The sequence below is a fragment of the Phalacrocorax carbo genome, chromosome 18, assembly GCF_963921805.1.
Source record: "Phalacrocorax carbo chromosome 18, bPhaCar2.1, whole genome shotgun sequence".
Taxonomy (NCBI): domain Eukaryota; kingdom Metazoa; phylum Chordata; class Aves; order Suliformes; family Phalacrocoracidae; genus Phalacrocorax; species Phalacrocorax carbo.
The window spans coordinates 4,591,092-4,604,030 of NC_087530.1; the positions used below are offsets into that span (position 1 = coordinate 4,591,092).

General features: G+C 57.4%; 2 protein-coding genes across 3 annotated transcripts in view; one reads left to right on the forward strand and one right to left on the reverse strand.

Annotated features, from left to right (window-relative positions):
• Positions 1-843: 843 nt before the first annotated feature.
• On the reverse strand, positions 844-3,695 carry BRD3OS (BRD3 opposite strand). The gene has a single exon (XM_064468491.1). It carries the CDS (start codon positions 3,649-3,651, stop codon positions 3,382-3,384), a length of 270 nt encoding a protein of 89 aa, XP_064324561.1. The 5' UTR covers positions 3,652-3,695; the 3' UTR covers positions 844-3,381.
• Positions 3,696-11,553: 7,858 nt separating this feature from the next.
• VAV2 (vav guanine nucleotide exchange factor 2) overlaps positions 11,554-12,939 on the forward strand; it is a 153,981-nt gene continuing 152,595 nt past the window's right edge. The window contains exon 1 of one of the 2 annotated variants that reach the window (XM_064468486.1): positions 11,554-12,230. In XM_064468486.1, the coding sequence (XP_064324556.1) occupies positions 12,027-12,230 (204 nt within the window). In that variant the 5' untranslated portion in view covers positions 11,554-12,026. The remainder of the gene's footprint in view (positions 12,231-12,939) is intronic. The other variant, XM_064468484.1, reaches the window with a different exon arrangement.

Below are 12,939 nucleotides of genomic sequence, written 5' to 3' on the forward strand. Positions count from 1 at the left end.
GGGTGCCGGGACGCGGCGGGCGCAGCTGGGAGAGGGCGGCCCGGGGGCTGCCCGCGCTCGCTGCGGCGGCGGCGCTGTACGGGGGCCAAAATCTATCTTGGTCACTGGAGAGGGTTCGGGCTGGCTGTGCCGTTGGGTTTCTCAGACGCGTGGCTGATGGTTTATTTATAGGGTAAGGGTTACAACAGCCGCGTTTCCTCAGGGTTAATCTTTCTCTAACCCTGTTCCTGCTCACTGGGTTTAAAAGCCACAGTCTCTGAGGTTTCAGCAGACCCGTTTTGCTTAGCTGTTGTGTCAGTGCGGCTGTGTGCTGCATCCACGCTACCCCACTGTACATCTGTGTTCAGCCTCTCCTCTAGAAATCCCCTGTGAGGCAGCTGCCCCCCAGGAGGGTGTTTTCTTTAGCATTTACTAGTTATTTCTAGGTGCATCAAGCAGTGCTGCTGCTTACAGGCTCGGAGGAGGTCGAGGACGGGCAGAACACGGTTGGGGCTCGGCTCACACCGATCTCTGTAGCGACAGAGGTTATTGCGTGTGCGACATCCGCGGGCTGTCCTTATCCCCGAGTCCTCCGCTGAGGCTTGGCGAGGGCTGCTGGGTTTGGGGGCCTGGCGGAGCCGCCTCCGGCCACGGCCAGTGTTCACAGGTAAAGTGGTGTGACTTCGGAGAGGGAGGTTACCCACAGCCCCACCAGTAACTGAGGTAATTCCCAGTGGGGGGAAACTGCCTCTCTGCTGAGCTTTCCCTCTCCTGCCCGGGCGGGGATTGGGAGCGATAATAGCTGTAATCCTCACATGTGCCAAGGTGATTAACAGGCAGAAGAAAAACAGCTGCTCGCGATGATGCGTTCGGATCATTTTAATGCACTTTCTCAAAGGCTACAACAGCATTTCAAACGAGTGCATCAACACCACACAACCGGCTTACAGAAACGCTCGCTCGAAGCAGCCGCTCCACAAACCTGCTGTGACTAATGAGGACACACGGATACGGAAAATAGTACGGTCACGTTCACAGAGAGGTGGAAGAACGAGTCACGCTCTTCTGTCATGTCCAGCCACAATCCTGGAAGAATATATTCACATCTTTGAGGTTTTCACAGTCCAATTAACACTCTTCAAATAACTGAATTTTGGTTTACCAGCCACATAAACAAAAAGACTGATTATACCCAAAATAATCAACTTTCTTACTGAAGAAAAAAAAAAGTGGTGTTTTTTTTCTATAAGAAAAGCAAAGAAAATGAACAGCTGGTTGGAGGGATGTGCTGTTCCTTAAACTCCCAGAGTTCACATGCTCCCCTGGGCTGCTGGAAAGGCCCTGAGCCTACCCCTCCTGCCCCTCCAGGTCGCTTCCACCTGCAGTTCCCGGGGGAGCTCCCGGACCAGCCTCCCGCCCCCTTGCATAAACACTCCCGCGTTGGCTCAGCCGAGGAGGGGAGCCCTGCCTGGGTGACACGTCCCAGGCGATGCCCTGCCTTGAACAGCACGCTCTGTCCGGGAGCTTCCCAAGTCTCGCCAGTTTTGTGAATCCTGTTCAGTGCTTTTTCCCCAGGTGAAAAACATCTCTTCAACAAACTATTTCTCGGCCAGAGCTAGTCCCGGCGAGGTCGAGAGGACTATTTGGGTGTGCAGAGCGATGCAGGGGTCTGCGAAGCACTGAGGTCCGTCAGCAGGTTTAGTTTTAAAAGCGCACACGTAAGGTATCAAACATCAACACATGCATAAATAGTACTTTAAAAAAACCGAGCTGCCTACGTTTGCAGTGCGTACACGTGTTACAGGGCTGAGTACGTCGAACCTCTACGACCGCGCGTTAGAACAGGTATGTTCTGCTCAGCACGTTGAGTCCAGCAAACTTGAGGGGGTGTGTTGTAGCGTTTAACCCACACGGGAGAGGTGGAAGAGATTCTTCTTCGCGGTGTTACATAAATAAAGTGCTTGAAAAAATCCAAAAGAGGGTTTAGATATAAGTAATGACTGTGCCTAATTTTAGGCAGCCCAATAATCAATACTGAAGTCAACATCAAATACTGATTTGCTTGAAGTTAAGCCTATACCTAAGCGCTGCTTGGGCACACGGGGTTGCAGGGGGATGTCCTAGGCAGGACGTAAACAGAGTCTGTGAGTTAAGCCCAGTGTTTTACCCTAATGCTGAGCCCTGGGCACATAATTAGCACCCCTGGATGTGGTACAGCTTTGTTTTTAACAAAGCTTTAGGTGCTTGCTGGGTTGAGTTTCTCAGCTTGATCTTGCTTTGAGCAAGATTCAGCTCTAAGGGAAACAGCCTGAAAGCAGTCCCTATTCCCAGGAAGTATTTTTCCCTCCTAAAATCCTTCAGTTACTTGAAACTCCCAGGCACAACTTTTAAAATACAGGCACCAAATCAACTACCCAACCCGAATCAGAAGATAAACCCTTCCAAGCTGCTGCGCACATTAAAACTGAAATGCAAAGCAAAGGTCAGTAGGCCCTTTCCTTCTGTAACTGATCTCTGGCGGCAGGTACATCCCGTGCAGGAGTTTCCTTGTGTCCCTTAGCAGGAGACGTGTGTATTTACAGGCACTTTCTTCCTCTTGCTCTCCTGGGCCTGTCCCTCCCTTTCAAGCGGTTCACATGGCGATCTGTTCCTGAAGCACGGGCTGGGAATCTACCTGCGTGAAGGGAGTCAGCTCCACTGGCTCCAGAAACCCTGCCTGCTATTTCCATGACACCAATCGGCGGCACCACAAAGGGCCCTTTGCTTTGCACAGGATGAAACGCAAAACACGCCGGGTGTTTGGAAGGCTCAGATGAAATTCTCATACCTTCTTTCCCCTTCTCCCTCCACAATACAACCTCGTTACCTGGTTGTAAGCGACCACTTCCAGTGCAGTAATTAAAGGGAGACGGGGCAAGCAGAACAAGTAACGGCCGGGTAGCTGCAGATCACCTTCCTAAAATCCCAGCCTCGATGGGAACGGATCTGCGCTCGCCCCTCTCCCGCCAGCATTCGCAGAGCTTTGGCGACGTGTAAGGACTAGCAAGTCAAAGTGCCTGCTGGGGATGGCTCCCGAACGACAGCGGCTGTTTCTCACGGTACACAAGCCACTTACAAGCAACACATGGTCCGGCACAGACCCTGCCAAGATGCTAGGCAGCAAACACGGCCTCGTGAGTTCCCGAGCGAGACTGTTTTGATCGTACGCACTCAATGACATGCAAAATCTGACGCTACCAACAGCAAAAACAAACGTAAACTTCAGATGGCCCTTTCTGGCCTATCCCGTGCACACTGCTTTAGCGTGGGTCTGTCGGGAGGATGGTGCAAACCCATCTCCCCCAGCTCGATGCAAGTCTGGTTTGCCTCCACGCGTGGATTTCTAATGCAAACCCACCAAAACTACATAATAGCACAAAACTTGGACTGCCCCGTGTCCCTGGAGACATCCAGCTTGTTTTTGTCCCGCACCAGGATGGCTTCGTTGCCGTACTGCGAGTACCACATGCTCCGACTCCGGCTCAGGTAAGTGTTGGGGGGGGCCGACTCCAGTTTCTGCTGCTGCTGCTGCCAGATGAGCAGAGAGGTGTCCCTGTACCGCAGCCGGGCATAGCCCTCCGACAAGGCTTTTTCAGGCAGGGGCACCCTCCCGTTCATTACTTTGTCAGTCATCTGCTCGGGGTAGCTTCAAAGACGAGGGTTCCTTCCCAGCAGCTCCAAAATACACCCCGCTGGGTCGGTCCGGGTCAATTCCTGCTGCTTTGAGCTCAAAGGAGAACATCCCCAGGGGCTCAGCTCTCAGGGCCCGCGAGGTGTCGGCCGAGGTAAGCACCGCTCAGGAGATGGAGCCGGGACACGCGCGCCCAAAAATCACAACGGGCAGCCTGGCCTTGCTTAAATAACAAGCCAGGACTTCCGAAAGCTTATCCAGCGGTGATGCCGCTACGTGTTTCATGTTGCAGAGGGACCGCGCGCACACGAGCTGCTTCTCGTTGGGAGTCCACGAAGCGTCTCAACAGGCGCGAACGGCGGCTCCGCAGCGGTGGGCTCGCGCCAGAGCCCAGAGGGATGGGCTAAGCGGCTCTGGATGAGTTTTGCTTCCTTGAAGAGGGGATCCCAAAGCTGCAGGGCAGACCTACGAGGTCAGACCTACGAGGTCAGACCTAAGAGGTCACCAGTGCCCAGGCCCGTGCATGAATTCTCCACCTGTGCTTCACGCTGCTGCCAGACCAATGGACGGAGCCGAGTGTCACGTACTCGGGGATGCAGGAGAAGATGCTGCCTCCAGCCCCGGTTTCGGTACCCGAGCTGGGGTACCGGCTCCTCCTGACAGCATCGCTTCAGGGCTTCAACCTGGGGGGGGGGGGGGGGGCACAGCGAGGGTCACCCCAGGGCCTGGCAGCGGGGGTCCCTACCCTGCGGGGTCCCCTCTCCCGGCACACCGTGCCCCCCACCTCCCGCAGAGCCCCCCGACCCCTTCCATCGGCCCCGCACACCCGCCCACGCTCCCCCCCCAGCCCCGGGTGGGTTCCTGCACCCTCCTGCCCGCTGCGCGCGCCCCGCGGGGCACCCCCCACCCCCAGGGGCCTCCCGGGGGCCCCCTGCACCCCCCGCCCCTCGCCCCCCGCCCCTCGCCCGGCCCCACCGTGCCTGCGCTGCCCGGCCCGGCCCGGCCCGGCCCCGGCGCCGCTCGGCGGAGCAGCCGCGGCGGCGCCTCCCGAGCGCATCATGGCGGGAGGAGCCAGGGCCGCGCCGGGCGGGGGGGTGCGAGGGGGGTGCGTGGGGCCGGGGTACGGCTGTGGGGCTCCGAGTGGGGCTGGGGTACGGTGGTGGGGCTCCCTGAGTGGGGTGCGTGGGGCCGGGCCGAGCGGTGGGACTCCCCAAGCGGGGTGCGTGGGTGTGGGGTACAACAGTGGGGCTCCCGAGTGGGGTCTGTGGGTCCGTGGTACAATAATGGAGCACCCTGCTCGAGCAGGCTGCGTGGGTCTGGGCACGGCAGTGGGTTCCCCGAGTGGGTGCATGGGTCTGGGGCATGGCAGCGGGGCTCCCACGCCAGGTGTGTGGGTCCAGGGTACGGCAGTGGAGCACCCTGAGTGGGGTGCGTGGGTCTGGGGGTACAGCGATGGGCTCCCGAGTAGGGTGTGTGGGTCTGGGGTATGGCAGTGGGGCTCCCAGAGTGGGCTGCATGGGTCTGGGGTGCAACAGTGGAGCACCCTGAGTGGGGTGCATGGGTCTGGGGTATGGCGGTGGGGCTCCCTGAGTGGGCTGCATGGGTCTGGGGTGCAACAGTGGAGCACCCTGAGTGGGGTGCGTGGGTCTGGGGTATGGCGGTGGGGCTCCCAGAGTGGGCTGCATGGGTCTGGGGTGCAACAGTGGAGCACCCCGAGTGGGGTGCGTGGGTCTGGGGTATGGCGGTGGGGCTCCCTGAGTGGGCTGCATGGGTCTGGGGTGCAACAGTGGAGCACCCTGAGTGGGGTGCGTGGGTCCGGGGCACGGCAGTGGGGCTCCCCATACTGGGCACGTGGGTCCCACGGGTGTCAGCACCCTGTAGGCGCCCAAAGCGTGTCAAAGGGACACCGAGCCCTGGGCGCGCTGAGCCTGTGACATTGTAGGTGGGAGCACTGGGGCTGAACTGGGGGCGCCTGCTGTTGCCCACCCTGTGCCACTGCCCTTGGGAGGGTGGCTCTCCTTGCTGCTGCAGGTACCGGCGCGGGTCCCAGCCCTGGGATTTACAGCCCAGGCAGGGCGTGTCGCTGCCCAGTCTTCTGGTGGGTGACCGGTGTAGCGGCCGATTGTGCTGGGAGGATGCATGATACCCTTTATACCCCTTCGGTTTCTCAGGTGAGTGCCCGTCGCGGGCTGAAGGCAGGTCGGGAACACGCTGTGACAGCCGTCCAGCTATCGGGTGGACTGCGTGGAAGAGCAGCGTGCCTGAGCAGCACCTCCTCTACCTCCGCTCGTCACCACCGTCTGCTCCGACGCGTTTCCTTAGCCCGACTCTCCCGTGGCAAGCAGAGTAGGAAATATGTTTTGAAGAGAGCTGTGAGGCTTATTCTTTTTCTGATGATGCTAAATTTAAGCTCTCAATCCTCTTATCTCCTGTGAATGCAGCGCCATCTAATCTCCCGTTAAAGGCCCGATACACTTATCTGTTGCAGAGCTACTCCCGCCGCTGCTGCCGTTCCGCTTGCCCTTCGTGGACACACGACGCCGTGGTTTACTCCTGTCGGATAGAAGGCACGCCGCAATTCCGCGTTCCCAGAAGTTTTAGACCAAACACAACGAAGGGGGAAGTAAGAAAAAAAAAAAGAGGAATTAATACACTATTAGAATGTTGACTTTGCTGCTCAACCCGCCTCCCGCCAGCACGCAGGAGCCAGCCCGGGCCCCACCTTGTGGAAGCTGCAGAGCAAAATGCAAAATCATTTGGTGGAACTAGATTTACCTTTTTGGCACGGCTGAGGCGTCTTGGCGCTCTCTGAAAAATTACCGGTCCCGTCATCATCAAACTCGGAGCGTACCAGAAGCAGCCGGTAAGTGGAGTGGTTACGTTGCCAAGATAAGGCAAGAAGAAGGACTGGAAGCTGCGGACCTTGGAAAGCCAACAACTGTCTGTGACCGTCCACTCGACCCTTTGCCCTGAGTCCAACAGGATCCTTCCCAAATAAACCTTGGAAGCAGCAGCAGTGGCACGGATGAGGTGAAACCCTGGTGCTGCCCAGCCAATGGTTAGTTCCTCTCCTCCTTCCTCCAAGGAAATCTCTGTACCTGCTTTGCTTCCCCATGAGCTGCCTCAGGCCTTGCCTCTGTGTCAAACACGGCTGCAGTCGGGGCTGGGCTGGGTGATCTCCTTACGCGGCTCCTTAGGACTGATACGCTTTAGGTGAATTTGATTTTGATGGGAAAGCTGTTGGGGTGGAGTCTGGTGGAGGAAGGCTGGCGGGTGAGGCTGGCCCGGCACTGTGATGATGGTGATGGGAAGAGGGTGTTATTTGTGTTCAGCACAGCTGGGGCATCACGGGCCCCATAAATCATAGAATCATAGAAGGGTTTGGGTTGGAAGGGGCCTTTAGAGCCCATCCAGTCCAACCCCCCGCAGTGAGCAGGGACATCTTTGACTAGATCAGGTTGCTCAGAGCCCCGTCCAACCTGAGCTTGAATGTCTCCAGGGATGGGGCATCTCCCACCTCTCTGGGCAACCTGGGCCAGGGTTTCACCACCCTCATAGTAAAACATTTTTTCCTTATAACCAGTCTAAATCTCCCCACCTCTAGTTTAAAACCATCACCCCTTGTCCTGTCACAACAGGCCCTGCTAAAGAGGTTGCCCCCATCCTTCCTCTAGTCCCCCTTCAAGCACTGGAAGGCCACAATAAGGTCTCCCCACAGCCCTCTCTTCTCCAGGCTGAACAACCCCAGCTCTCCCAGCCTGGCCTCGCAGCAGAGGGGCTCCAGCCCTCAGAGCATTTTTGTGGCCTCCTCCGGACCCTCTCCAACAGGCCCATGTCCTTCTTGTGCTTGTGATGAGACTCTTCCACAGAGAAAAGCCCAGGAAGGTGCTGGCTCTGCCTCCTTGGCACCCGGCTCGAGAGCCCTTTTCCAGCAGAGCTGCGCTCAGACGCTACCTTTTTCCAGGCTAAACAAAGAAGATTTTTGGGTGACTGCTCCCATTGCACCAGTACAAGAAGAGAATCCAGTTCACCCCTCCTGCCAGCGTCGAGCTGCACCAGGCTGATTTTCCTGCCCTCTAACACGGCGGCGGCAGGCAGTAACCTGCATCGCCTGCTCTGGGAGGCGGCGTGCCTGGGGGTAGGGGAGAAGGCATGAGCTCTCCCGGCAGGAGAGCAGGGCCGTTAGCGGGGGGATAATTGCAATGACTGTTCCAGGGTACAAGTTGTCTGGGCAGGTAGGTCAGGCGTTTCCAGCAGTAGATGAGCCAGGCAGAGAATTATTGCCTGTACCCAGTGAGTGTCAGTGGTTTAATACGGCAGCGCTTCGGTAGCTGCGTGATCTGTCCCTCAGCGACGGATCGAGCGAGCGCTGCAGCCGCGCGGCGTGTTTGCCGGGTTCTGACTCGCGCAGGTTTCCTAAAATAGTTGGTGAAAGGAGATCACAAAATCCGAGGGCGTGCTGGCACGCAGGCCGCACGGGTAGGCGCGCTCAGCTGCTCTGTGTGACGCTCCTGCCCCGGGCACCCTGGCTCCAGCTGGAGACAGAGGTCCGCTGGGCTGCTGGCAGCCAGCAGCGGGCTTGGGACAGGCTGGTGCACGCTTGGTCTGATCCAGAAGGTGGCAATGGCAATCCACACACGCTGCCTGGCTCCAAGTGGGGATTTCGTGCCGCTATGGCCCTTGTATTTAAGGGATATTTTCAGATGGCTGCTCCAAAGAGGCAGCGTGGTGGCTGACCGGGGAGCCAGCTCTTCTCCCAAGAGCAACACCAAACATGACAGAAAATACACTTTGCTGTGAAATGTGGCCATTTCCCAGGTATGTTTTAGCTGATTTGCAAGGTACGGTCTCCTTGCACGTGTTTGTGCATTTGAGATGTCTTGTCTTTTCTTTTCTTTTCTTTTCTTTTCTTTTCTTTTCTTTTCTTTTCTTTTCTTTTCTTTTCTTTCTTTTCTTTTCTTTTCTTTTCTTTTCTTTTCTTTTCTTTTCTTTTCTTTTCTTTTCTTTTCTTTTCTTTTCTTTTCTTTTCTTTTCTTTCTTTCTCTCTTTCTCTCTTTCTCTCTCTCTTTCTCTCTTCTCTCTCTTTCTCTCTTTCTCTCTTTCTCTCTTTCTCTCTTTCTCTCTTTCTCTCTCTCTTTCTCTCTTCTTTCTCTCTTTCTCTCTTTCTCTCTTTCTCTCTTTCTCTCTTTCTCTCTCTCTTTCTCTCTCTCTTTCTCTCTTTCTCTCTTTCTCTCTCTCTTTTTTCTCTTTCTCTCTTCTCTCTCTCTCTTTCTCTCTTTCTCTCTTTCTCTCTTCTCTCTCTTTCTCTCTTTCTCTCTCTCTTTCTCTCTCTCTTTCTCTCTTTCTCTCTTTCTCTCTCTCTTTCTCTCTTTCTCTCTTTCTCTCTTTCTCTCTTTCTCTCTTTCTCTCTTTCTCTCTTCTCTCTCTCTCTCTCTTTCTCTCTTTCTCTCTTTTCTCTCTTTCTCTCTCTCTTTCTCTCTTTCTCTCTTTCTCTCTTTCTCTCTTTCTCTCTTTCTCTCTCTCCTCTCCTTCTCTCTTCTCTTTCTCTCTCCTCTTTCCTCTTTCTCTTTCTCAACTACTTTTCCCTGCTCTGTGCTGGGCTGTGGTGTTCCCAAGCAGCTCTGTTACATCCCAAACAGCCGCCACTTCGCCAGCCATGTACCCCCTGACACCCCCTCTGCTACGGGGCCCAGGCTGCGGCGGCTGCCTGCTGCCCCCCGGCAGGCGCTGCCTGCCAGCCTCCTTGTATCTAGTTAGTGAGGATTTCGGGATGAAAAACCATAGTGTTCCTTCTGCCGGTACCTTTCTCGTGCACTGAGTCACCTCCCAGGCTGCTCTCCTGCGAGAAGGCGATGAGAGCGCAGAGAGCGAAGCCACTTAGCGGCGAGAAGCTCCACGCTCGGTCCCCAGCAGAGGGTAGTGTCAGCCTCTGCCTGTGGGTCAGCAGCCTCAGCCCTGGAGGCTGTCTGTCCTTCCGTGGCCGGCTGTCCTTCCCTGCCTGTCATTCCCAGCAGCGCCAAGGGGCAGGAAAGGTGAGCACCAGCTCTAGCACAAAATTCAACCCCTTTTAAGTTATGCAAGGTCCCTTTTAGCTGTAGGTGCCTCCACCCCGTCCTCTTTCAGGACATTCGAATAACCTGCAACTGGCAGCCCGCAGGCGTGTGCGCAGGATATATGCTCTCACTGAGCCTTGCCCTACAGGTTTGGGGGTTTTCTTTGCTGCCATCAGAAATAATCTCTGCCATTGGCCGTTCTGATGGTTGCAGAGGTAGGTGAGAAGCGTACTTGCTTCAACACCTCCCACGCAGAGGCTGGCTTTGCAGCTGCAGTGATTGTTCCTAAGTGTTCAGGGGCCAAGTACGCTTTTTATTACGCAGTAAAAAAGCCAGGCTGTAGCTGGCAGCTTTAATTATACACATATAATAAACTCCTCTGTTGTCCTCTACCTACAGACCTGACCTCGCGAGACAGACTAGTACGCAGTCAACCAAAATTATCCCTGGCAGGACTCCACTCCTTCCAGTAGCCTTGTGATTCCTGCCCAGGGGGTGCTGGTGGAGACCTAGCGGGCAGCCAGAAAGAAAAGCTTTGTGAAGAACCAAAAGAATGAGAAAGTTATGCTGAGAAATCACCTCGGCTGGGTATGGGGAGCCGCGGACTGAAAGCAGCACGCTCCTGAATGCACCCAGGAGAGGGGGTAGCTGTGACTGTGGGGCTGGGGCACAGGGACGCTGCACCCCCACGGATCATACTCCCTTACCCTGCCCCGCCAGGGCATTGCACCCAGCCGGACCCGAAACACATCGAGCGCCAGCACATCAGGCTAAAAGAATTGCCTTCTTAATTAAAAAAAAAGCATCTACCAAACTTTCCTTGGAATATTAAACAATTGTTTTTCATTCTTTGGAGGGATCCTCCTTCCTACATTGCAAATGAAGGATCAGAAGGATCCCGCCAGTAGAGTCGCTCCTTCTCCTTTATCTCCGCTTGGCTACATTTGGAAGAGATTAGCATTGCATTTGTTTGACATCCAGGTTAATAGCTTCCCTTCGTCCCAGTCTCGGCTTCCGGTTTTGGCTATCTGGAAAGCCAGGCTGGAAATTAATCGACAAACTCTGGGGAGAGGATCTCGGAAGAAAACTCAGAACAGATTTGAAAAGAGGCTGTTCTAAACTCTGCTTGATTTGGATGGAAGCCACCAGTGAAAATCAGAGATTTTTCAGGAGTTTGCTGCCAAGGAGTTAATGGCTGAGAGTTGAGGGTTTTAATAAATACACTGGTAATTAATTATAGGAGTTGTCTTGGTGTTTGAAAGTCAAGCAATACGATAGCTTGTTTGGGTTAAACATCTCCCCTGCACTATTTGCAGCCCAAACACGAGGTGAAGAGCGGGAAGTGCGGGTCAGACAAAGCTGGGGGTTGTGCGTGGGGGCAGCGGGAGGCTGAGCAGCCCCGGGCCGGCTCCTGCCGCTGCCGCTGCCCCCGGCCAGCCGGGGCCCTGCAGGGGAGCACGGGGGTCCCGTGGGGGGGGGGCGGGACACGGGACACACACACACCCCGGTTGCAAAGTAGGGGAGGCAGCTCTGCCTCCCGGGGCCGGCGGGGTTGATGCAGCACCAGGACTCGGCACGGTGCAGGGATAGAAGTGGCGGCGGGAGGAGGGAGCGAGGGGATGCAAAGGGGTGCGGGGCGGGGGGGGGGGGAAATAAAGGGAAAAAAAGGAAATAATTGGGGGGAAAAGCGCCGTCGGCGTTGGGCCCCCCCCGCTCCCGGCCGCGCCGAGCCCGGGCTCCCGCAGACAAAGGGGCGGCGGGGGCGGACCGGGAGCTCCTCCCGCCTGCCGGTGGGGGGGGGGAAGGCTCCCACCCTCACCCCCACCCCCAGCGCAGGTGGGGCCCCCCCCGGCTGCAAGTTCTCCTCGGGGCAAAGGGGAACGAAGTTGGTGCGGGGGCAGCCCCGCGGTGCCCGGTTTCGGGGTGTCCCCTCCACGTCCCGTACCCCCCCCCGCCCCCCATCCCGGCTTTGTTCGCGGGAGGATGCGGCGCGCCTAACCCCGGCCGAGGCGGTGGGGCCGCAGCGGGGGCAGGGGCAGCCCTCCGCCGGAAAACTCTGCGCCGCCCCCCTTCCTCCTCCTCCTCCTCCTCCTCCTCCTCCTCCTTCCTCCTCCTCCTCCGCAGAGCCCCGGCGCGGAGCGATGCTTCCCCGGGCGGCGGGCGGCGATGGAGCGGGGCGGTAGCGCGGAGCCGCGGTGCGAAGCAGCCCCCCGGGCAGCCGCCCGCTGCCCCTGAGCGGCGAGGAGGAGGAGGAGGAGGAGGAGGAGGAGGAGGAAGGCCGGGCGGGCGTGCGAGCGGGGCGGCGGCCCCGTCGGACCGCGGCCATGGAGGAGTGGCGGCAGTGCGGCCGCTGGCTCATCGACTGCAAAGTTTTGCCCCCCAACCACCGGGTGGTCTGGCCCTCGGCGGTGGTCTTCGACCTGGCCCAGGCGCTGCGGGACGGGGTGCTGCTCTGCCAGCTGCTCCACAACCTCTCCCCCGGCTCCATCGACCTCAAGGACATCAACTTCAGGCCCCAGATGTCCCAGGTAGGAGGGGACGGGGTGGGTGGGTGAGTGGGGGGACACCCCACGAGCACCCACGCTTCCCTGCATGCGGGTGTTGCTCTTGTAAAACTTGGTGGGATGCGTGAAGGCGAGCGGGTTTGGGAGGGGGGGCGTGGGGACCGTCTGCTTCAGCTTCCCCCCCAGGTGCTCTTCAGCCTCCTCAATCGTCAGCCCCCCTCCCCTAAACTGCCCTTCAGCCTCCCCTCCCCGCTCTTCAGCCCCCCCCAGACTGCCCTTCGGCCCCCCCCTCCCCGATCTTCAGCCCCCCCCCCAACCCCTTCAGTCCCCCCTCCCCAATCTTCAGCCCCCGGTTTCTCGCAGCCGGGAAAGGGCTCTGGGGGCAGAGGGAAAAAAAAAAGGCACCCCAGGAAAGAGGGAAAGATCCCCCCCTCCTGCCCACGGTCACCGCGACACAAAAGCAAATCATACGGCTCGGAGGGGGAGATGGGATCACGTCGGGGTTTTTAACGAGGCACTAGTTCGGCTTCGATGCTCTGGGGGAGCAGGCGGTGCTGGGAGGGTGCTGGCCTTGAGGGCAAAACTTTTGGAAGATTAAATGCAAAGTAAGCAAATAAATTAAAAAAAGAAAAACCCAACCCACTCAAACCATGGTGTTCTGCAAGCCTGCCCAAGCCCGGCTGGGCAGGGAGCGCGGCCGCGGGGTGCCTGTCCATCTGTCCATCCGTCCCTG